The 24,548-nt window shown below is 49.5% G+C and overlaps 1 protein-coding gene and 1 long non-coding RNA gene across 4 annotated transcripts in view; one reads left to right on the top strand and one right to left on the bottom strand.

The window, feature by feature from the left end:
• Positions 1-3,385: 3,385 nt before the first annotated feature.
• The window catches only part of PNPLA7 (patatin like phospholipase domain containing 7), a 116,458-nt gene continuing 95,295 nt past the window's right edge, over positions 3,386-24,548 (bottom strand). For 2 of the 3 annotated variants that reach the window (XM_025156087.3, NM_001130742.2), the window contains 8 exons: positions 23,548-23,617; positions 21,531-21,647; positions 18,357-18,505; positions 16,784-16,936; positions 14,017-14,127; positions 9,254-9,338; positions 4,945-5,048; positions 3,386-4,116 (listed from right to left, as the gene is read on the bottom strand). In XM_025156087.3, coding sequence (XP_025011855.1) covers positions 4,036-4,116; positions 4,945-5,048; positions 9,254-9,338; positions 14,017-14,127; positions 16,784-16,936; positions 18,357-18,505; positions 21,531-21,647; positions 23,548-23,617 — 870 coding nt within the window. In that variant the 3' untranslated portion in view covers positions 3,386-4,035. The remainder of the gene's footprint in view (positions 4,117-4,944; positions 5,049-9,253; positions 9,339-14,016; positions 14,128-16,783; positions 16,937-18,356; positions 18,506-21,530; positions 21,648-23,547; positions 23,618-24,548) is intronic. The other variant, XM_040649098.2, reaches the window with a different exon arrangement.
• Positions 8,370-19,540, top strand: LOC121107055. The gene is made up of 2 exons (XR_005840428.2): positions 8,370-16,584; positions 16,723-19,540. It is a non-coding gene; the product is annotated as an uncharacterized LOC121107055 (long non-coding RNA).

Below are 24,548 nucleotides of genomic sequence, written 5' to 3'. Positions count from 1 at the left end.
GCCCCTGCTGGCTCCAGCTGCAGCGGAGGACAGTGATGGAGGCTGAGCCAATTACCTGTGACAGCAGCACGTGTGAGCTCTGAGTAACGCTCACGCCCCAGGTGTGCGCCCAGGGCTGCTCCTGCGGGGGTGATGTCCCCAGGACCAATCCTGAGACAGAAATTAAATAGACTTATGGTATCGTCGCTTCTATAACCAAGATGCGTATTAGTAGCGCTTTGGTTTAGCTTTCCTTTTCTTCTTTTATATACATGCAAATGCTTTTATTCTAATTGCTAATATCACCTTTTCCCCTCGATGCCCTGACCGCAGTCAGAGAGGCGGCTTGGCAGCGCTCCATGCCCCAGGCTGGGGTGGGTGTGCGGCCAGCATTACCGTGCTCTTGTGGGAAAGGAAGATTGCCACCTCTGGCAGAGACTGCTGATGGGAATCTGTGCTGTGGTACCACCAGGAGCCACACCGTAACGTCACGTTTAGCAGACACCTTAAAAACCCCAATTCCACGCTCTCCAGCTCTCTGCTTCCCCACTGAGAGAACTGGTGTGCCAGGCTGTGCTTTGCCTGGGCTCTCAGCACGGTGGGTGCTGGTCCGGCCTCGTGGAGCATCTGCAGAGGAGGAAAACATTTGTTATATTTTCTGTGTGCTGGTTTTATTACTGGCTCTTACTCACAGCAACAGTAAATTAAAGCCCAAAGCGCAGCAGAGCCTGTGCATTGTGACAGCTTAAACACAGCACTCAGGCAGCACACAAGGAGAATGACACACTGGAGGAGGTCAGGGGAGCACAAGTAAATAAGTTGAGATTAATTTTGGAATAATGCGCAGAGAAAACGATGTCTGCCAAGGAAGGAGCTTTGCAGTGCCCCCCGCAGCCCCATCCAGCCCTGCTCCTCACAGCAAAGCACGAGCAGCTCGTTATGGGGTCACAGCTCGTGCCCAACGAGCTGCAGAACAAACACCCCAAGCAGCACACGCAATGCAAGGCCAAAGCTCTGCTCCTGCCCAGGCAATGCCTCCCAGTAATTTTGGAAGGGGCCTCCCAGGTGCCAACGGGCAACAGCAGTTTGTTCTTCTTCCCAAACCCTCCAGCAGTCAAACAGCTGTGTTTACCATGCTGTATAACAAAGCAATTAAAGGTTCCTTACCTGCACCAAGCGGTGCTGCCCATGGGGACAGCAGTGTCACAGAGCCTGGCTGCAGCATCCCCTTGCTGGGCACTGCTGGTGGCTGTGCTGTCAGCACTTGTCCTACACATCCAGAGCTGGAGCCTGGGCAGGGCTGGGTGCTGGGGTGGGCAGGAACTGTTTAAAACATCCTAACAAACCCTTATGTAAATGTACATGTGAGTGCACAGAGCATCAGGAGGCCCCTGGGTGCAATTCTTTTCTGCAGGAAGATTTGGGGTTAAGTACAGGGCAGGGAGGCCAATGAGAGGCACGAGGCTCTCTGATGCGACCCCCACCGCCCAACCAAGGAGCAGAGCACAGCTGGCAGGAAAGCAAGCCAGGAAAACAATCCTGCTTTTAAAATTGTACAGTAATTGTGTTACAATCCTCTGCACAGGAGAGACTGCTTCAGAGTCCAGGGCTCAGCTTATGGAGAACACAGCTAAGAAAGAAAGCTGTAATAAATTATTTAGAACAGACATTTAGCCTCACATCAAAGGTTTATACACTGTCTTCGTACATCTGAACTAAGTGCTATCTCCCCATGGAATGAGGCAGAAGGTAAATACAGTGGCTCTAATTAGCACACCCAGGAACCCGGTGTTCTGTTTCTTGCAGCTCCTTCTCCCCATGCAGATGATCCCATTGGTGCACACATGGGCTCCAGGAGCAGAACCAGCTGCCAGGAGGCATGGAGATAGGACACAAAATACAGGAATGGCCAAACACAAAGGGACAGCAGAGCCATGCAAGAAGCGCTGTGCTGGGGCTGACAGAGCAGCTGTCTGCCTGGAAAACAACGTTCTGTTCCAGACTGCTTGGCAGCTGCGGCAAGAGGAACGAGCAGAACCATCACTGCAATGGGAAGTGCAATGCAGGTGTCTGACAAACTGCATCCGCCCACTGCTGAGAGGCTGGAGGGCTCCACAGAGATCCACCCTCTGCTAAGGGCACTTCTGCTTTTCAAGGAAGGCTGAAGACCAGGAGAAAAGTTCAGAGGACCTCGGTCACCTCCAGGATAAGTCTGCACTCCACCCTACTCATCGTTTCCCAGAGAAGTTCCTGTACTGCAGCCACCTATCAGTGCAGATGTTGGAGGGACTCACATCTGTTTTGCATCCCCTCTTCAGAAGAGCAAAGCTCAGCTGTGCTGTTACTGCTGAGCAGGACACACTCTTCTTCCACTGCTCAGAACTGCTCTGCAGTTACAAAGCAAATGCCACCTCTATAACAGCTGCAAAGTGCAGACCCACACCTGCCTCCTCCCATCCCACCATCAGCTGAGGAGCCTTTCCTCTAACAGATATGAGCACCATGAACCTCAACCAGAATTATCTCCACCTCATGCACCTGCAGCTCCACCTCCACTTCAAAAGCCATTTAGAGTTTTATGTGAAAGAATGCATCCCTTTCAATAGCAGGAGACAACCTCTGCTGTCATTTTCTGTGTCGGAGGAACTGCTGTCCTGGGTGAGGGCTGCACATTCATCAGCACGATGGAGGGAGTGGGGATGCAGAGCAGATGCCACGAGGGAGCCCATGGGAAGGGGGTGAAGCACAAAAGCAGTCCTACTCCACAGCACATGCACCAATGCTGCCCTCCGTGCGGCTACTGAGCACTTCTCCTGCCCCAGCCCTGCACCCGGACACCACTGCCCGCTGATGCACATCACAGCAGTGGGCCAGGACAGTTCACGATGACAAACCCTCTCAAGGCAACAGCACCCAGAGCTGCTAGTGCTGAGCAGGAGGCTTCACAGAAAGCAATAATTAGAGTAATTATCCAGCCAAGTGGAGCTGGGGGCAATACCAGATGGGAGACAAGAAGGGCAAGCACTGGGGGACATCAGAACATCGTCCAGCTCCCACTGACTGCTGAGGGCTGGAGATTTCTTCCAATGCCTGACAACAGGCAGGGTGAGTCCCTCTGGGGTCAGAAACAGAAGGAAACCACAGTTCTCTGCAAGTCAGATATGAACAGAGGCAAGCTGGGTTCCTCAGGCTGCTGCTGAACTCCCCAGGTCTTTTGCATTCAGGAACTCACTCTCAAGTTGAGAGAATATCCCATACTGAGCACAGGCTCAGTTTTGGTGGCTGAGCTCCATCACAGTCTGGCAGCTTTCTGTGCTCAAAACCAGGTGTCAGAATACCAACTCATAACATAACCTCACCAGCATTGGGTCCCACAGAGAGAAACCTGCCAACAACCACACAGGCATTTAAATCCAGCAGAATAACTTTATTTCTCAGGGCAAATACAGCCAAGCAGGGACTCCAGAGTTGCCTGGCAAAGGTCAGCACTATTATTTGTCTGTAAATGTTCTGCTGATGGCTTAAGGATACACACTAGTGTTCACATTAATTGATTTCTTGGCTTGAGATTGGAAGTTAAATACATTCAGAGTGGCTCCAGTCAGAACATTGCTCACAAGTACCTGATTGCAAGTCGCTGAGGAGTTAATTACAGTTACCTGATTCGTATGAAAAGTAAGCATTGACGCCGCGCTCCGCAAATCTCCTCCTCTCTCCAATGCAGCTGCATGGAGCCTTCAATTGGACGACGTTCAATTATTCTTTGGGCCTTGCAGTAAAACCAGTCAGTAAAACATGCAGCAGCCAAAGGCAGCACTGACTGCATGTCTCCAACGCGTCCCCACTCTGCCATTCCCGAGTGATAGAGGACTGGCCGCTCTGCCTGGAGGTCTGCATGGCACAGCAACTCGGGCAGGGGCTGCTGGTGCTCAGTGCTGGCAGCTGGATGCCACACACTCTGCCTGGAGAAGGGCAAAAGCTTGCTTAATCTCATCTAGATGTTTTCTTTTTTTAGTGTGTGTGAATACAAACGAGATGCAGCTCTTGCACTCGGTGCTAGGCTGGCTCTCCTGTGCTGCTTGCCTGGCAGTCCACCTTTGGGAGATTCTTGCGCTTTCTTATCTGTACATCTTCATCCTGAAGGAGGGAAAAGAACAGTCTCATTTTTCAGCACCATTTCTGAGCTGGATAAAATCTGCCCTCCATTCCTCCATCTCTTTTTTGTCCACCAACCATTGCACACCGGAGATCAGCCGAGCAAACAAAACCCTCCACACCATCACTGCAGCTCCCTCCTCACAGCACCACAGCCCTCTCACATCCTCAGACTGGCAGCTGCCCAAACCGTTCACCACGCTCCCACTGGAAAGCTCTCCCTCCAACACAACAGGCAGCTTCAGCTTTCAAACCTGCCAGCCACTCAACCTGGAGTAAGAAGACTTCCCCCTGTGAGGGAGCTCTGCTGCTCGGGCTATAGGCAGCACCGCAAGAAGTGAGGCTGCAGGACAGGCTTTCCCCAGGGTGGACCTGAGCTCCCACAGCATCAATAACTTTGGTGTAAGGCACCTCTGGAAGATACAGTATGATTTTCTGCTCTTTACAGGGCTAACTTTAATGCAGATTGGGTCATTCAGAGCCTAATTTACTTTTCGGGAGGGTATCTGCAAGGATGGAGTTTCCAGCATCTCACACTCATCTGCACATCCCTTGCAATACACAGGTGTGCTTACTGTGCAGTGTCCTCGCGTTGAGTCAGGACATCCCTGACTCCAAGCCCTGTCTGCCACCTCTTGACCTTTTCCTGAGCATCTTGGATGCCTTCTCTGTACCACTCAGCTACAGACAGCAGGTACCCTCTTTGCCTCCTCTCTTCCAAGCTGGAGAAAGCAGCATCCCCAATCATCCTGACACCTCTAGCTCATGCCAGCAGACACAGCAACAGCCTATTTCCAGGGCACTTCGTACCGAGTCAGAGTCGTCTTCAGCCTGGTTCCCTATGAAATGAATATAATCATCCTTCTGGTTGTCCAGAACTTCTTCCTCATACTCAGTCTGGTAGTCTGACTCATCTAAAGAGGAGAGAAAAAACACGAGTTTAAGTAGCAATCAGAGAGGCAGAGAAACTGGAAGAGGAATGAAGGATATCTGTGCAGTGACTGCCGGCCAGCTCTGAGCAGCTCAGTGAGCTGGGACTGCTCGAACATCCATCAGCTCTCCAGCCAGACCACAGCATATGCTTCAGCACGTCCTGTACACGAGCTGGTGGCCTGGAGCCCTCCAGAATCTAAAGAGCCTGGAGCAGGAGCAGTGAGATCCAAACTGCCTCTGCCAGTGCGGTGGGCGCTGCCTGATGGGACCGAGCACAGCCAATGGGAGATGCTCCTGCTTCCTGGTGAGTGCTCTCCATGGGGTCCTTGCTATCTCTCCCTGCTCACTCCACATCTGTAGAATGCCTCCAAAGACACACCTCAGAGCTACAAGCCCTGCCTCTCCTGGACATGCTGTCACCGACTCACTGGCAACACAGACTTGCAAGCACAAGACAAGCTCTTGGTGGTGCCAACCCCTTACCACCGCAGAGATGATAATTACATATCTCACAGCCTCTGCTCCATGGGGAACAGTGACATTTACACTCCCTCCTTCCCACAGGGCACAACTGCCTCTCTCTCTGGCGATCCAGCAGATGAACATCATTGAGGGAAGCTCAAAAACGTGACCAGTGCCTTCAGCTGACCTCGAGCAGCATTGCTGCTACTTCAGACCTGAGCAGCAGCTTCTGTGTTAGAGTTAAAAACAAGATGTGACCCCTTCCCCAAAAACGCAGTCCCTTTCCTCGTGTCCTCGTTGGCCTTTGCTGCTGCTTTCCACTTTCTGACTCGTTCCCCTCCCATACCATGGTGTGGTTGTGGAGCAGCTTCCACACTGGAGCCAAAGAAAGCACGTCACGAAGGGCTGCCTTCCATTTGCACAGGTTCTGGCACTCAGTTTGTCACAAGGCAATTTAATGCATTAAAATGGCAGTTTTTACACTAAGCTTTGTGCCACCGTCATGAATTCAGGTGTGCTTTGAGCTGCTTTTCCACTTTCTCGGCTCAGCAGTGAGACAAGTGGCTCGGATTTAAACTGGATTCTTGATTAAGTATTTCTTTGGGGAACAGTCAATAGCATCTGCTCCATGCTGAAGACAACAGCACAGTCTGTTCCGCAGCATTTCCTTCTAACACGACAACCAACTGCCAGATCATTAGAATGAAAGACATTTGGCCATTTTTTTTTTTCTTCTGTGGATCAGAGAATCATTGTGAGCTCAGACTGAAAACACTGCTGATAACCTTTGATAAAAGCCCACTGGAGAAGCCGACATTCACCTGAGCAGCAACAGACAGCACAAACAATACTTGTGCTTTACAGCTCCATTAGAACTGATGGAATCAAGCCGCAGTCTGTATTTTCCAAACACCGTTCAGCATCCAGCAGGGCTTTATGTGGAGCCTGAGGAATAAGACAGGCTGTGTCCCTTCCCACCTCCTCACACTGTGACTCCAGCACTTGAGAACAGGAGGTCCCCCCATCTCTGGACGTCACCCATTGTCCCTTTTGAGACTGAACCCGGGGCTCAGGGGGTGGCTGCTCCCACCCTGACCGGCTCTGCCCATTCACATCACCCAGGAGCACCCAGAGGGACCACAGCTTCACTGCCCTTCAATGCACCAAACACTTCAGTTCCAAATGACCTGAAGTTATCAGGCAGAGAATAGACAGATACGGGGAAGGCTGTCGTAACAGAAGCAGTTGCTGATATTTATTCTATTTGAAGGACCGGCACCAAGCTGGCTGCTGCCATCACCAAAAGGTGACGATCCTGACCTCAAAGAGCCAGCAGAGATTGCACTCTGTAAAGGCCCCAAACCTATCACCATTGGGCAGCACGCACAAGTGAACACACCACATGTGAAAGAGCACTGCATGGCTGTTTCAGTAACCCACATAGGCTTCCATGTAACTCTGGGGGAATCTGGTGGCTCACCCCAACGCAGGGTGCATTCCTGCTTTTTGATAGAAGTACTTTTCCAAGGAGCAAAGATGCAGAGGGCAACCGAGGGCCTGACTGCTGTGTCCCATGAGAGATTTTGGGATGTCTGCTGCTTCGGCTGTATTGCAGAGCCAGGCATTTCAAACCAAGAGCAAAGCTTCTTTCTCCCCAGGTATCTTTCCCACGTGGCTGCTGCTGAAGTGCTGTTGCAGGACGTGCTCCCATTCCGTCACTGCATGCAGTGAGTGTGCTACCTCACCTCACCCCAGGGAACGTGGCCATGGGGCTGGCCTGAAGCGTTACAGCTTTGGAAAATGAGAAATGAAAGCTGCTGTGGGAGATGCCCGGGAGCCCACACGACTCCGGCCTCAGAAAACCTCTGCAGGTGGGAGCACAACCACAGCTCAGTGCCTGTGCTCTGCTGCCAAGGCTCTGCAAAACACAATTACAGAAAGATCCCAATCAAGGAAGTGCTTCTCTGAGGCGCTGTGATGTGAACAAACAGCCACACGTACTGCTGTGTCTCAGCTGTGGGAACAAGCTGCTGTTCTCCTGTGTGTGCCTTTCCATGTGCTCGCAGTGCACAGACACCCCTGGGTCCCATGGCCTCCCCACCCCACTCCTCCCGATGGACCACCTCCTCACTTCCCCCACTGCTTTTTAAACTTTTTGAAGCATTTTCCTCAGTTTGCTCAAGGCTGAAAACTTCACGTCATTCCATTCTAATCACTACAAAGCACAGCAGAAGGGGAGAAGTGGCAGCAAAAAGGGTGAAGATTCCCCGACCAGCAGAGCCTCCAGATCTAAAGCAACGTCTTCCTCAGAGAAAAGGACAGAACTGTTGGCAGAATTTCTTTATCCAGCCTCAGACCTGCGGCATGCTGCCAGGCTGGGCCGGGCCTGTCTGAATCCCTGAGGGCTGGGATCCCACTCAGGAAGGGCTGAAATCAGGTGATCTTTAGGGTCCATCCCAGTCCAACCCAACCCAGACCAATCCAAGCCATTCTATGATTCCAGGGAAAAAACCTAGTTCCACCTTCTCTGCCAGGGGCAGTTCCCACCCAGGCTCCCAGGAAGCACAGGACAGCAGCAGACACACCAACACCAGCAGCAAAGCCCACGGCTCAGGGCAGCACATGCACAGAACTGCCTGCAGCCGCTGGGGAAGCAGCCGCCCTCCCTCCGAGCTGCAGGCAGTCACCCCGGGCACCGGGCAATGCCAGGCTCACACAGACACCTTTACACCCCCAAAAGCCATGCAGGGTTCCTGCAGGGAGCACACGATGTCCTCCACAACATAAACACAGAATGTCCTTCCAGACCTGCTGCCACATGCACAGCTCCCCGTGCCATCCTCCCCCTACTCTGAGGTCTGTAACCTATAGATCCCACCTTTGAGGACCACATGGCAACAGCCCCTTGTGTCCCAAATACCCCAAGCAAATTGGGGTATTTAGGCCAAAATTTGCCATGTCTGCTTTTTGTTACTCATGTTTAATGACCTCACCCAGCTAAAAGCAAACCCTCCTAGCAGGGCCAACAACCCAACTCTAACAGGAAGGCCATCCCCGCAGCGCTCAGCTCCAATGCCTTCAACAACCACACAGCACGAACTCTTCAACCTTACAGCACCTGCTTCAGACATTTGATTAATATTTTCTTCATAAGGCATATGATTGCAATTAGCATTTCCAATTACCGGGGGGACATCTCTACAAACAGTCACAGATGGAAGGACTGCTAACTTTAGATTTTTCTCTGCAAGAACAAAAATCAGGAGGGAAGGGAGAGACTGATTATAAAAAGCCCCAGCCCTGGTGAAACACTCAAAGATTTTGGGTACCTGAGCCTCATGCTGTTAAGTCAGCCCTGGGTTCTGGTACTGTGTGCTCTGCAGCACACATCTGAGGCTCAAAGCACTCAGGACTCTCCATGTAAAAATGCAGGGCCATTATCTGTTCCTCATTAGCCCATTAATGCTCCCCTAATAGGGGTGTGCATATAGCTGAGCCCATGAGTCACTCCAGGTCTGCTTCAAGGCAGCACGAAGCAGGCTCACTTTAAGCTGCCCTCCTCTTTTGTCTAAAGGACACAGAGCAAAGAGTGAAACCAGCACAGGGACACGGGCAGCACAAGGAGGAACAGAAGTCTGTCTTTGCACAGGTTTTATTTTGCACAAAATGAGGGTAATTGGAAGGGGGGCACAGCCACGAGGAACCCACCCATCTCCAGACTCACCATCAGCCACGGCAGCTTTCACTGGCTCGATCCTGGACACGATTTCTGCCAGGTCTGTGAAGGAGGTGCTGGGATAGGTCACGTTCTGAAACACAGCATTAAGGCTGAGGTATGTTACCAGCTGTCCACAGAATACCCAATTCAAGACGATGTACAAATGACACTGAACACACAAAAGCTCCAGACGTACGTTTGCCACGATTTCCCCCTCATTACTCATTGGTGAGTAATGCACTGAACAGTGACCCTGCAGCAGGGCTGTGCTGCAGACAGGCTTCCCAAGGGCAAGCAGGTGTTGGGATGAGGTTCAACCAGCTCTTCTCCATCCATGCAGTATGAAACCTTACTGAAATGTAGGAAACTATACAAAAGGCTACAAAGACAAGAACTGGAGGGTCTGAGCTCCGCGACACACAGTGCTCCTGGTACTTGGTTGCTCTCCACCACCACTCCGTCTTACTCTGTCAGAAGGACCTGCTGGGCCAGCTGCAGCCCCCAGGCAGACTTCTCCTTCCCTAAGGAGCCTGGTGGGAAGGGAGAAGGATCCACAGTGCCACAGGAGCCTGCAGAGCCATAGAAGCAGTGCAAGCAAAGCTCAGGATGGGGGGATCAGGACCTGGCAGGGGAGCCCCATACTCAGGGCAGTGCAGGGGCTGGAGGTGCCGCAGTGAGCAGGAGCCCGAGGTGAGACATCCACCTGCAAGGGGGAATGCTGCCCACTGTCATCCCTCTTTGTAATAAACCCTTTCTATTTTCACTGTCTCACCCAGGCAGTGGGTTGAGCATTCTCTATTTCAAAGAGCTGCTTGCTCTAGTTTCTCTTTCCATAAGACCCAGGTTAGGCGTTTCAGGACCATCCTGGCCTTCCCGCATCCTTGAGGTGGGCACAGGTGACCAGGTGGAAACCCAAATAGTCTTTGCCTATCTTCAAAACCAATCTCTTTCATCAGCACAACAGCAGCCTGCCCCAGAGGAGAGCAGAGGTGAGGAGCTGGTGGGGACTCATGATGGGCATGGAGCTGCCAGGAGTCGCTGTGAGGGTCTGCCCACGTGCTTCTAGCCAGAGCAGCTCCCTCACACAGGGTTTTTGTGAGCAATTCTTTGCTCTTCTGGCAAGAGCATCGGCACTGTGAATCACACAGCCCCCGCAGGGTCACAGCAGAAGCCCATTACAGCTGCAGCAGATTGCTCTCAGTTGACCTCTAATCCATAAGCAACTTCTGATGTGATTTAGTACAGCCATAGCAGAGTGTGGATCCGGGACAAACAGCTGCTGGGTGCGGTGGACAGAGAAAGGCCCAAACAGAATTAAAAAATAGCAGCATGAAATGAAACAGCAGTGGCTTAGGACATGCTTTGTAAAATATAAAGAAGTACAGAGGCTCAGAATAAGGTCTGACCATCAAGGAGCCAGCAGAAGAGTGAGTCAGTCCTGCTCTGCTGTGAATATGCGACCTGAGCGGTCCCAGCAAAGTGCCTGCAGACAGCCGTTCCCTGGGATGGGAGGGAAAAAGCATCCATATCCTCATTTAGTGCCCACAGAGCACACAGCAGTGCTGGAGGCAATCACCTGCACTCTGAGATGTGGACTCACCACACCAACAAACTGAGCCCAAAGGCCTCACTCTCAGACTGGAGCTGCCTGGTGGGAAACCAGGTGACTGCCCATCTGATGCTTTGCAAAATGGAGTGCAGTGTTTGAACACTTCCTCCGACACTTCTAAGGACAAAATCACTCTCCCATCGGTTAATGCAAGGAAAAGAAGTGCCTCAGATTCATTCGAATCCTACTCTCAAACTTCCCCGACAGTATTTTCTCCAAGAAGGGAGAAAGTATTCTCTTCAGCATAATCTTTATTAAATAAATGAGAGTGGAGAGACGGTTACTATTGTAGTCTGCTGGAGTATATTTAGCTTTGACTATGAATAACATTTCAATAGACAAAACTTCCCCGAGGAGATCCAATTAGTGGCACTGCACTGCTCTGCACTGGGAAGAATTGGGGTTGTTCACATGAACTTTATGTAAGGCTGCTGTTGTTCACGACTTCGGTATTTGCATTTTAAGGAGAGATAAATAGCAACCGAATGATGAAAGCCAGAAGTATCTAAATGCTTAAATATCCAGAGATTAAGTAAAAATTCAATGCTTGCAACATGGAATCAAGATGAAAAGCAACCGAGCCCAACGCTCCAAGATGCTGAACGCTCCCGAAATAGCTGAAGAAGTAAAACATAGATCAAAACCTTTGCTAATGAAAGCAAGTTAAAAATATCAGCTGTTATCCCTGGAAGACAGCAGAGATAAAGGACTTAAGTGACTCTAAAGGGCTAAGGAAAAAAGCAAAGCACCCCGGTGGGAGCCTGCAATACCTCTTATTTTATAGAAATTAATCTATTAAAACAAAAGTCAGATTACGACGTCTCTTTGTCTCCAGGAGCTTTTGAGGTGCTCAGAACACAGCCCAGAGCTCAGCTCCAGGCCTGGGGAGCACAGCAGGCTGACAGCCTATTGGACAGCCATCCTCACACCCCTGTATTTGCACCATTTTGGTGCCCCAGCAATCAGCACTTCCTGCCTCGTTACAAAGTGCTCACACAGAAAGGCAATGACAAGCTCTATCTACAAGCACTGCATGACCTACTTGGCAGTGGAACTGCCATAAAAAACAACAGGGGAGATGATGATGAATGTTCAAAATCCTGCACGATGCACAGCTGTAATACCGTAACTCAACTGAAATATGAGCCTGAATGATTGCATCCCATCTCATGGGCAATTTTTAACGAAGTCTTCTTGGAAAGGTACATTTGTTAATGGCAGCAAAGATGTTCAAGCTTGTTACCAGCTGGTGATAAAAGAAGATGAAACAGGACACAACCATTTCTGATGGACATGCACTGTTTTCTGTCCCTTGACTTCTCCTTCTGCCTACTCACACACACAGCAGCATGTGCCCAGCTGAACACAGGCTCAGAGGCAGAATGGAGACCCCCCCACCCCCTGCACAGCTCATGCCAACACATCTCCTAGCTCAGCTCATCTTCCCAGTAAAGGCAACAAGCTCTGCTACTCCTCGGGCTACTCTGATCATCAGCTCTTTTCTCACAAAGCTCAGCTCCTCTCTGCTCACCCTCAGCCACCACCCTGCCCATCAGCTTAGGTGGGATTAACCTGATGGTAGCAGGCATCAGCACTCACCCCCCCCATCCCTTGGCATCCTTCACAGGGGCAGAGCTGAGGGTGTCACTCACTATCCCAGCAGAGCCATTTTCATTTCAGCAAATGACTCACACACCCTACAAACATTTGTCCCTCTCGGGTGACAAATGGGGATCTAAAGGCAACAAGCCAGATGTGGGTGTCTGAAAAATTGAGCCCTGCTATTTGTTGTTAGGCTAATGCCCATTGCTCCGAGGCTTACCCTTCCTCTCCCCTTGCTCACACCACTTCTCTCCCAGCTGAAGTGCTCAGCCACCGATCTCTGGAAGAGCTGCAAACTCTTAATGTCATTTTTCACCTCTATTGACTCTCCTTGCTGAAGCTCACTACACTTACAATGCATTTTGGCAATCACTTAAGATACTACTGCTAATTTCCCTATCTCTAAAAGACAATAAAGAAGAATTACTGGGTAAAACATGAAGCCTTTGTAGAACTTGGGTTTTAAATAAGAGGAATTCAAAGGAAGTGAGGATAATAAGCCAATATATTATAATATAGTTCCAAAGTCCTCAAAAAACTGGTAACAGTTTCTTGAAAACTGGCAATTGAGGTAGCCCACAGTTACTGCACCAGCTCCAGAGGCTGAATTTAGCGCTGGAATTACAAACCCAAGAGCAACGCCTGAGATCAATACCAGCAATCCCAACTCACATCCTCTGCAACCAGCACTGGACAGCTGGTGGGAGAGCCGCTGCCTCAGCAGGGCAGCTTCCAGTACCAAGAACAATACCCAGGCACAGCCCGAAGTTTGCTGAACAAGAACAAACAAAAAAGTAATTCTTAAGAGGTCACTTGTTGTGTTAGCCAACATTACTCTGAGACGTGCATCCATGCGATGGGTACACTGTGGCCATGCACAGACCATCCTGCCCCAGGCCCTGCTGGGTCACAGTCACCCCTTCCACTGCAACTCTCAGGGCAGGAAGCAGCTCCTCCAGCAGCATTTGGTGCCTGCAGGCTGCTGACCCACACCCCAGAAGGGAGAAGAGGAGGTGGACATACACAGCTGGTGTGTGTGGATGTCACAGAAGGCGCTGGTTATGGGGTGAGCATCCCACCTTCCCCCAGTATTTCAGTGTTGTGAATACCTCTGGGTAACAAAGGAAGCATCAGTAATCTGCTGGAACAAAACAGCAAGAGGAGAGCTGCCTTACAGAGGGCTACATGCATTCTTGGGGCCTGAGAGACAGTGTTGTGCTTGGTGAGGACATGGGTGGATGTCTGCATGAGGTAACAGGGATAGAGATTTGTTTGGCTGTGTCAAAACCACTGGGACTCAGGTGGAACACACTTTGGTCACACTTGCAGCCGATGATGCAAGAAGTGCAGGACCTCATTCTCCATACTGCGGTTCAAGGAAAGAAACTTCTGAAAAACTGATCACACCTCTTGTGTGTGCCACCTAAAATACTTTAATACGTGCATCCTCACACAAAAAACCCACACTTGAGGCAATCGTTCTCCCTCATCTCCCTGACCAGTCTCTGGTGGCTTCAAGTAGCTCTTGCAGGGCAATGCAATTAAACTGAACACTCACATCAGAAGTTTTGGTTTTGTGTGTCTCTTGTCTGTCTCGTAGCATCTTGTCAAGGACGCCGCTCCTGGACCAGACACCAAACACAGTCTTCCCATGTTGATATCCCACTTCCTGCAAGAAAAACAGAATCAAGAGGTGAAAAAGGATGAAAAAAAGTTGTCGGCAACAAAAAAGCCCACAAATATGATGTCACATCCACATAACTGCTGGAAATCCACAGGTCTGCCCTCAAGGGTGGATTCAATTTTTGGTGCTTTCCAGCCTTTAGCTATGAAGACTACTCAGCCCAACAATCAGTGGGATCAGTTAAGCAAACAAAGTGCTATTTTAATTCTAAAAGCCAACGGACCCTCGATTCCCCCACATAGTACGTAATTAAATGCCACCTGACAGCAATTTTTTTTACAGCAGCAGCATCGAGCATCTCAGTACATGTATGCATACACCCTTTGAGCACAGCACTCTTCCAACACTCTTACTTTGTGTTTTTTCACCTCTTGGATGAAAATTTGGTCTAGCAAAGAAAAGCCCCAGTAGGGTACCTGGTGCACTCCTCAGTGAGCTATGCCAGACAGCACCAAGCACACAAGAGCTGGTTTGCTGGAGCAGATACAACAGCAGAGCCACACACTCCATGTTCCACTACTTTAGAAGTCTAAAGTAGTTGGCACTTGGGACAGTAACAAGGCATTGTCACTAGCAAGAAAACAATAGGAAAAACAAGCCAATTGCTCCAAGTTTCACTCTTCTGTTTTTTCTGATCAGTCAATAGAAACTGTGTTTAAGAACGAACTTGAAAGGACGGAACAACAGGTGTTGGGAGCCCTGGATTCTATTTCCAGCTCTGGCAGCAGCAGCACACACTGCGCCTTGCAGTGCTGGAAGCAGCCCTGGCCCAGCTGCTATTGTTTCCCATCTGTTTTTTGGACAGGATTCAAAGCAGGGCACGAACTCAGGGTGGAATTCACCTTCGATCGATCGCGGCTTCTCAGCCAAGGCTGGATGTGAGTGCTCAGGAGAAGGGGCCCGACAGATCTATGGCAGCCCAAGTGTCCAAAAGATGCTGAGCTCTGGGAAGTGACGTGCAGCCTGACTGCTACAGGCAGATACAGAACAGGGATTTTGCTCCTGAAGAAGGGATTTTTGTTCTTTTGGACAAGCTGAATTGCAGCCCTGTGTTGCTCGTTGCTATTTTCTGTACAACCCAGGTACACAGCTGAAATTAAAGCCAACAAAACCACCAACCCCAACTGCTTCACAGCCTGCAGCAATAGGGAATGCCCAGGATGCCCTGTAAGGTCAGCACAGCTTAACCCCCCTTCCCCCAGAGACAAAGCTTTCTTTGCTGCAGCATACGAAAGGGAACCCAGAAGGGTGCTGCTCTCCCCCACCTATAGCACTGTGTGCCAAGAACTCGCTCACAGACACTGACACCTTTGACAAACTGCACTTTCCTCAAGCTTTTATTCCACTGAGAAAGAATTGCCTGGTGTCTTCAACTCTCTGTAACACCGTCAAATTAGACAGAGAGTGAACAAGGATTTGGCAGCTCACTGTTACTGTGGTGATCCATCAGCCCTGTCTGTCTGTCAGGGTTTTCAAGGGGCCAGGAGCACCCATTGAGAGAAAAGCACTATGGAACTGGGGAAGCTTCAGGACCCCACTGGCAGACCAAGCTCTTACCCCCAAGCTGAGACATCAAGCATCCTTGGGAACGTGGGTGACGCTGGAGAACCAGGCTGTGGCTTTGAATAGCTGCTCTTTGGTCCTAAGGACTCTCTTAAATGCAAATCTGCAGGGCTTAATTGCATTACTGATTTTACTCAGTGTTTATAAGACAGCATTAGGGAACAGTGCTGGGAAAGCAACCTGCAGCTTAATGAGTACTGTGGCTTCTCAGCACATCCATGAAGTAGAGCTACTTAAGCAAAAATGGGTGTCTTGCCTTTTTCTTTTTCCCCAGACTAGAAGAAGAGCAAAGCTATGCAGAAACACCTGAACATGGAAAGTACTTGCACAGCTGAAGCACAGAAGGGAAAAAGACAGTAAAATAACTTCCTTGACAAGAGATAATGAGCCAAAATTGCTATCATTCCCTCAAACCAGGCAGAAATGTTTTGGTTCGCAATGCTGGGTTCTGTCACTAAGACACCTCAATGGCACATCTGGAGTCGGATCTTCCCATGCTGATTTCCAGTTTGTAAACAAACAGAACTAAGTCCCAAAGACGTGTAACCCGGTACCACCCCTCCCACTCACATTGGTGCCACTGTCCCGCTATGCTATCAGGTGTGGAGGAGAGATGGATGATATGTTTTATTAATAGAAGCGTTGAAATGTGAGCCAAGTCGGATCTTTTAGTACGTTGCCCTCCATTTCAATGATTCACAGCTTCCCCGCAGACTTCTTCCAATCTTTCATGTGACAACGAGCTCCATAATCAAGGAAGAGAAATGACACCATCTGACAAACCACAACTGCCCAACGCAACTCAGACACCAAGGAGGTTTCACCAAGCAGCTGAGTAAGAACCGTCATAGGACAGCGAGGGAGCTGATCCACTTGCAGGTTATTATATAATCACAATTACTAACTCAATTGCTGCCGGTAACCCAATCCCACAGACATGATATCATTCCACGGTATTATTTAATGTCAATTATTCACTCAGTGCCAACTGAATTCTCTTACTCTCACGCTGTTTAGGTACCAATTTAGCCTGCAGAACGTCAGGCTGGGGGAGCTGCCTTCACCAAGGAGCACTTACACAGATCTCATCAAACTTCCCAAAATCCAGCGTGCCGTAGCGGTCGATGGGTGGCCGGATGTACTCGCAGTAGTCGCTGCTCTTCACCATCTCCAGCTGCCGCACGCAGCACACGTACGCGAGCCGTGTTTGGATCTCTGCCATGTTCGGCACCTGCCAAGCAGGACAGACACACCATTGTGACTGGGTCAGAAATGTCAGAGCGTGCTCTGTATTCTCTGCAAAGAGAATAGCCAAGGTATCTATCAGGCTTAGACCAGAAGCACGCAGAAGCCTGCTGAAGCTTCAAACGTCAGCCCCTCTGTTTTGCAGGCAGTGTGGATGGAGTGTCCACAACCAAGAGCAGAAAGAGAACTGCCTTCACGTTTCTGCAGCACAAGATTGAATAGAATCTTCCATTTCAAGACAGGGGTGGTAACTTAAGAAAGATGTGAGCTCAGGTGAGAGGGGCACAGTGGTCCTTCACAGCAGAAATCAGTGATGCCCTCTATGTACCAGGGCAGAGACTTCACAGAACCACAGACTCGCTGAGCTGGACAGAGACCTCTCAATACTGCCTGGTCTAAGCCTCCTGCTCGGGCAGGGGCAGCTGAGAAGGCTGTGCAGGACCCCATCAGCTGGGTTTTGGTGCAGCTCCACAAGTGGACACTTCTCCACAGCCCCTCTGGACAACCTGCTCCGGTGTTCCACAGATTTAAGGAGAGGAGACTCATAATATTTCACTGGGCACTACTAAGAGGAGCCAAGGTCTTTTATTTCAGCAGCCACACATTCCCACTACATGCTGGAAGCAGCATGGTCAGCTCTGCTGAGACAAAGCAGGGCGCTCAGCAGCTGCACTGCCTCCAAAAGGGAAGCCAGGCTGCTTCTCAGGGAGATGAGAGCTTTTCAGGGAAGAGAGTAATTAGAGGAAAAACTTGAGATTACAGAGCAGTACCCACAGTTTGTAATATTTTCCCTGACTTTGGGAAGCATGTATTTTAATTCCAATTGCCACAAGGCAACACGTTAATAGCAGTTAGGAGAAGGAAAAAAAAACAGCATTCCCTTGGGGGAGCACTGCAAAGCCAGATGATTTAGGAAATGCAGGAGGATATACAATAGAGCTGGCCTGACTGCATGCAGCAAGAAAAAAAATCATACTCTGCAGCCCAGTGTGTATACATGAGCAGCAGTTGTAATGTTAATTAGTGCCTACTGCTGAAACCTCCTTAGTCAGCAGCTCAGAGATGTTAGTACACAGCACAGAACTGGACAAAGTTATTAGTTCATCAGTGAAGCCTGTAAATTCTGACTTTATCAAACTAGCCACCTACAAGAAAAGGTTTCTGTGCTCTCACAAAGCCAGCACCTCTGCAGCCCACACTCCCCTCCCCAGGCAGGGCTCTACCCCTCTTCTGTGGTGGTCCATTTCCCTCAGTGTCACAGCACTGCCTGTCTTACCTCACCCACAAGCACGTGCTCAAATCCAAGAAACGATTTGATCTGTCACAGGCTGGTTCCTGAATAATCAAGAGAAAGCTTCCTGCTCTGCCCATAAAACTAGGTGATATTGCAGTGCAGTCTGTGGTACCTTGACTTTCTCAGCCAGTGGATTCCATCTCTTCCACAGCAGCCACCAGCCGGACAAGCAGTCACCGTAGTTGGTGAGGTTGGTCTCATCCCGGCTCCCCACATCGATTGCTATCACCACCTTTGCACCCATGGACCTCGCCACATCAGCTAGTGGGGAAAAAAAGGTCACATCAGTACACTTCCAACAACGATGTCAACTCTGGTGCTGCACAGACACAGCTTACATAGGTACTGCTCAGCAAGACAGAACCTGACATGGGGCACACCATGGGTATCTCTTTGAACAGCTCCAGATGTAAGCGTTTGCAGCACATCTGTCACAACACCACTTCCCCAGGTCCATTCCAACTGTGAGATCTCAGTCTGCAGCACAGAGCCCCCACTTAACAGCAGGGCGAGGCCACACTGCTGAACTCCTGGTGAACACCACCAAGCGGGGAAGCTTTCCCCAGGAGGGCAGGCTGACCCGACTCACTCTGGCACCATTATGGCACCAGAGCCAATGTGAAGGCAGCAGCAAACCTGCAAGCAGGGAGAAGAGAAGCACAGCACAAACACCTGGTCTGGTGCAACTGGGGGCAACATGAAAGCGTGGCGGTTCCCACGAGAACAAAGACCTGGAGGACCTGGAGAGAGAACAAGCAGTGATGGCCATAAAGAGGAGTCAGCAGTGCAGAGGTGCAACCCCGCAGAGAGAAGACGATGAAGAAAAGGAGCAGCAAAGGAAGCAGACAGCAAGGAGAGGCTGGGAGGATTTCAGTCTGCAGAAAGCTTTGGATCCAAGAGGAAGATTCATATTTGAAGTTGGAGAGAAATGAGGCAACACCTCCTACTTCAAGGTCGGTAGAAAGAGAACGAGCTGCAGCCTTTGGATATGGGTGAGAATATAGGAAAGTGCCAAAGGAGGGGAGAGAAGGACACACACCTTACAGAATGCATTACATTTCCTCCACGCCCCCAGAGTCCAAGATAGTTGCAATTTCTAGAATAGTTATGCGTAGGAAAACCACAGCTTTGAAGAGCCAATTTATGTGCTTAATTTAGATACATATTTAAATCAGATCTGTTCTGTAACTTGGATTTATATTCCTGGGCTGGTTCAGTCTATTGTATCTTTTCCACTTTGTGTCACTTGCACATACACTTTGTGCACTTTCCAATAAACAGCATCTCAATTTGCAATTCATGCTTTTGCTTACACAGTCACACACTGCAAAGTCAATGGAAAATTGGGGGGGTCTACTTTGTGTTATTTCTATTTCTGTTTTTTAGGCAAACACTGCCCTGATAAGAAAATAGTGTTTGGGTTTGTCTTGAACACCTAAAGGACTTGGGATGCTCAGATGTAGTCTCTAACTTGGATTTCCTCCGATCTGTACACAAACTGCACTGACACTGTACATCTCTCTTGGCATGGCCACTTTCATGACTCACCTACCTTCCAGTGCTTCCTGACCATAACCACAGCCCTGCCATAAAAAGCATCCCAAATAAGCACAAGTGAATTCACACAACTGGGTCCATTTTGGGTTCAACTCTTGCTCCACATCAGCCTTCCTACACCCCAATTCCACCTCTGCCCCACGCGAGCAGCTATCCATCCTCAGGGCACTCGCTCCCCTGAGCTGAAAGGCAGAGATGGGGAGCAGAATAATCCAGTTGTATGAGCTTCAACAAGAGCAGGTGCTCGGTGCTGCACTTTGGTCACATCAGCCCCATGCAGCACTACAGGACTGGGGCAGAGTGGCTGGCAAGCAGCATGGAGGAAAAGGCTCTGGGTGTGAGCTGACAGCCAGCAGAACACGAGCCAGCAGTGTGCCCAGGTGGCCAAGAAGGCCCACGGCATCCTGGCTTGTGTCAGCAGCAGTGCAGCCAGCAGGAGCAGGAGGGGATCGTCCCTCTGTACGGCACTGGTGGGGCCGCACCTCAGTGCTGTGCTCAGTGCTGGGCCCTCACTGCAGTGCAGACGTGGAGGCCCTGGAGCGTGTCCAGAGATGGGCATGGAGCTGTGAGGGGTCTGGAGCACAAGTGTAATGGGGAGCAGCTGAGGGAGCTGGGATGGGTCAGTGTGGAGAAGAGCTCAGGGGAGATCTCAGTGCTCTCTACAAACACGTGAAAGGAGGTTGTGGTGAGGTGGGGTCAGCATCTGCTCCCAGGTAAGAGGACAAGAGGTGATGGCCTCACACTGTGCCAGGGGAAGTTCAGGTTGGGTGTTAGGAAACATTTCTTCCCTGAAAAAAGCAGTCAGGCATTGGCACAGCTGCCCAGGGAGTGGTGGAGTCACCGTCCATGGAGGTGTTCATAAAAAAAATAGATGTGGCACTGAGGGACATGGTCAGTGGGCACAGTAGGGATGGGATGATGGTTGGACTTGATGATCCCAGTGGTCCTTTCCAACCTCAATGATTCCATGATTCTAACCAAGACCAGCAGAATCCATCAGGCTCTGAGCACACAGCTCAGCCACCATCCCCATCCCCTCTGGCAGTAAAGACAAAGCTGACATTTGGCACAGGAGCCCCACGCTGGCACGGGGCTGCCCCCTCTCCGCAGCTCATCCATCCCTCCAGCTCCTCCAAGACACACATTGGCATCTGATTTAACAGAACCACTGAAATACTGTTTCAATTCTACGGCTGCATTACAGTGAAAACTCACAGCTGGACAATAAAGAAAAAATAATGTTACTTGGCTGCTTTCAATACCAACTACCATTTACTTCCAACAGTCCTCCAGCGAGTGCTCTGATGCAGTATGTTCTCCTACCACAGTCACCAGGCTGAATAATGAACCATTAATACTCTTGCTTTCTCAGAACCATTTGCTATTCAAGTGATACTTTTCAAACAGAAACAAGGACTACGTGCTTGCAGTTAATTTCTGCTCTCTCCTTGCAGTGACCACTATAATAAATTCAAAATGAGCTTGGAATTATGTTTTTGGAATGTGAGTATCAGGAAATAGTCCATAACAAGGGACAGACTTAATAAAGCCACAGCAACACAAACACCAAGGAAACTGAGAACAGCGACTGCTGGTAACCACCATGAGGTTACAGGTGGCTGCAGTGTTGATCCTTGCTCCTTTTTTTGGAAAGCAATCATGAGGGGAACAGATCTGCAGACTGCGATGTGTTCTCAGCAGCTTCCCTCCACCCCACGTGGACACCTACCAGGAAGGTTGTTGACGTAACCTCCATCCATCAGGAGGTGCCCATCCTTTGGGTCGCAGAGCGGGGGCATGTACCCAGAGAGAGACATGCTGGCACGGATGTACCTCCACAGAGAGCCTGCAAGAGAGAAACGAAGCAGCAACAGCATTAATGTCACGGCTGGCAGAGCTGGGGCAGGCATTCACACTCACCAAAAGGACCAGGAGATGGAGGTGCTCCTGAGAATACTATTAGGAAGTGATTAAAGCAGTTTATTATTTTCTATACCATAATACTGGATAGGGGAAAAAAAAATAAATCAAAAAGGCCATTCAGACCCACAGTCAGGCAAAAGCCTTAGGAAACAGGGCTTTAAGGACACGTCTTGTGTTCATGGCCTGTAAGGAGATGTCAGCATATGCCTGACTGCGGGGATCATCTTTAGTGCTTTGTTGAGCTTACACTGATAAGGAAAGGAAAAGGCTTCTCCTGGGGAGAAAGGAATAGGAAGAATAAGTAGATTGAAGTGCAGCTAAAGCCATTATGTTCCACAAAGATACACAGAAAACAGGCTTTCAGCAGGAGCTGAACATGAGAAATACGATTGCAGAAGCCCAAGAATTCTGCTTCCCCTGCTCTGCAAGAAGCAAACATCTCCGCTTCACCACCACGCGTTGGCACCAGGTTCAGATCTCACCTTTGCTGAGCACATTTCTGTTAACAGTGCTGTAAAGAAGAAAGTTGTCATCTTTTAAGCTGTTATAAACAAAGCTTAATCAAGTAGAAATTGATTGGCTCTGTTTCCTGTAAGACATTCTGCTTTGAGGCTCTTATTTACCGATTTCTCTTCGTAACATTTGCAACAGCTGAATTTGGATGATGCTGCATTTCCAAAGATGCTTCAGTCGTGCCTGAGAACCGAATCTTTAGAATATCAAAAATAAACAAGAGCTGCACTGTTGGCTCACTTCTCAGTAATTAACTGCTCCGTGTTTCAAACAAACAACTCTTCCCAGCAAACCAGCAATTGACTTTATTCTTTTTTGAAATATATAATGGTTCTTGCTCTAATTATAACCTAAGCACTCCTACTGCTTAGCACAGGTCAATACTGTCAGCCTTGTGTTTTATTAGCAGCAGCTTTAGGTGAGTTGGAACTTCATTGGCCTAACCTGCTGTGGAACTGGAAAACCACCTCTATGAAAGGTAAATCCCCTCCTGTGTGCCTCAGCCCCCTTGGGTTCGCCCTCCTTAACCCCCCCCTTGGCTGTCCTACGCTGCCAACCTGGGGTCAGTGTGGTTTCATGGCTCTGTAGCCCACACCTGGGCTGCAGGAAGGGACAGCCCTACTGAAGGACAGCCAGTGCAAAAGACAGAACACCACAGACTTGGCAGCAGAGGCCTCTCCTTTACCCACAGAAATATCTGGGGCACCTGGAAGGCTTGGAGCATCTTCACTGGTGCCTGATTCACTGCACCATTACCCTAAATAGCCAGACAAAAGCTAAAGCAAATATCCCACAGGGCTGCCACCACATCTCGACAGCAGGGCAGACAGCTCAGATCTTTCTCCTCTGTTTAGTCACTGCAAACTGAATTAATTTTCCACCAGAGAAATAAAGAGGACTGGACACAAATGACAGCCTAACCCAGCTTCTGCTTCAGGCACCAGAGTCTCTTTATTGGGAATACATCTTCATTTATGGAGAATTTGAATCTTCAATTGCTTTGGTTGCATTAATTCTGATTTATTGTTAATACACCTGCACTTCGCAGGATGTTTTAAGGACACACAATGGCACCAGTGGACCCATTTGCTCTCTAAACAGTGAATTCAGCATCTCAGTTAATTTCTTCCCCACAGCTCTGCTCCTCGTTATGTGTACAACCACGGTTTGGTGCTCAGCAAATAACAGAGGAGGGAGAAACAAAAGGAAAGAAAAATGTAAAGGGGCAGAGAGTTGCAGGGGCGAGGGGTGATCTGAAGTGCCACATCACTCCCACACACTGCAGCAGGAGCAGCTGCCTGCACACTTACCATCGGTGTGGACCCTCATTGCTGAGGCAGTGATGTCAGTTGTGATTGTGAAGTAAGGAATCCACAGATCCTAAAACACAGGAGAGCCTGATGTCACTGAATCTGTAACCTTGCACGTAAACTAAAACCAATGCCTAACACAGAAACCACAGCGACAGCATTTGAATCCTGACAGAGCTGTAGACACAAATGCCTGGAGAAACCCCGTCAGTGCTGTGCTTGTGTTCATCTGTTTGTTTCTTACACAAATACCTCATGCAGAACCAAGGCAGAAAAAAAAACATTTTTTTTTTCCTTCTGGACCAAGTATTTTTTGCTATCCTTCCACACTTCCCTTCTTGAAATCCCAGAACCCAAGAGACAAAAAGAGGCTGAGGACACGAGTCTGGGTCCTCTGAGCAATCTTCTTCCAGTCTACATGGCTTGCAATTTGTACTGCATGGTGGTGAAGCGAGGGGACATTTCAGCAGGGGATGCAGAGCAGTTCTGCTGAGACCCAGAGCTGCCTGGAGTCCAAGGCAGCACAAAGCCTTACAGCGTTACCTATAGGAACACCCTGCAAGGCTGATCTTCAAGAAACCCCAGAGTTTCTTGAGATACTGCAGGCTAAAATAGCAGCAAATTGTGGTACGTAACCTACCTAATAAACAGGATAGTACACGAGAAGAATGGCCTAGCCAAGTGCTTCACACGTTTATTCAACGTGGCTTCAGGCAAGACAAAAATTAACAAGCTCTGTTCCTTGGGGGAGGGAGCTCTCATTGGTTTCTATGCTCGTACTCATATCTCATTGCTGGGAAACCTCAATAGGAGGGCAGCTTCCTGCTGTCAGACCACAGCACTGAGCCTCCTCTGGCACAGCTTTGATGGAACCAAAGCCAAGCAAGGGTTTGGACTGCAGCTATCAGTACAAGCTGACAAGTGCTCCCTCTTTGGTATCTGTGGTGCAAGTTTTGGTGCTGTACCATAGGAAAGGCTCAACTGCCAAGGAGGAGTTCTGT

The sequence above is a fragment of the Gallus gallus genome, chromosome 17, assembly GCF_016699485.2.
Source record: "Gallus gallus isolate bGalGal1 chromosome 17, bGalGal1.mat.broiler.GRCg7b, whole genome shotgun sequence".
NCBI lineage: Eukaryota > Metazoa > Chordata > Aves > Galliformes > Phasianidae > Gallus > Gallus gallus.
The sequence above is the reverse complement of the archived record's forward strand: the minus strand, read 5'-3'. Positions and strand labels throughout refer to the sequence as shown.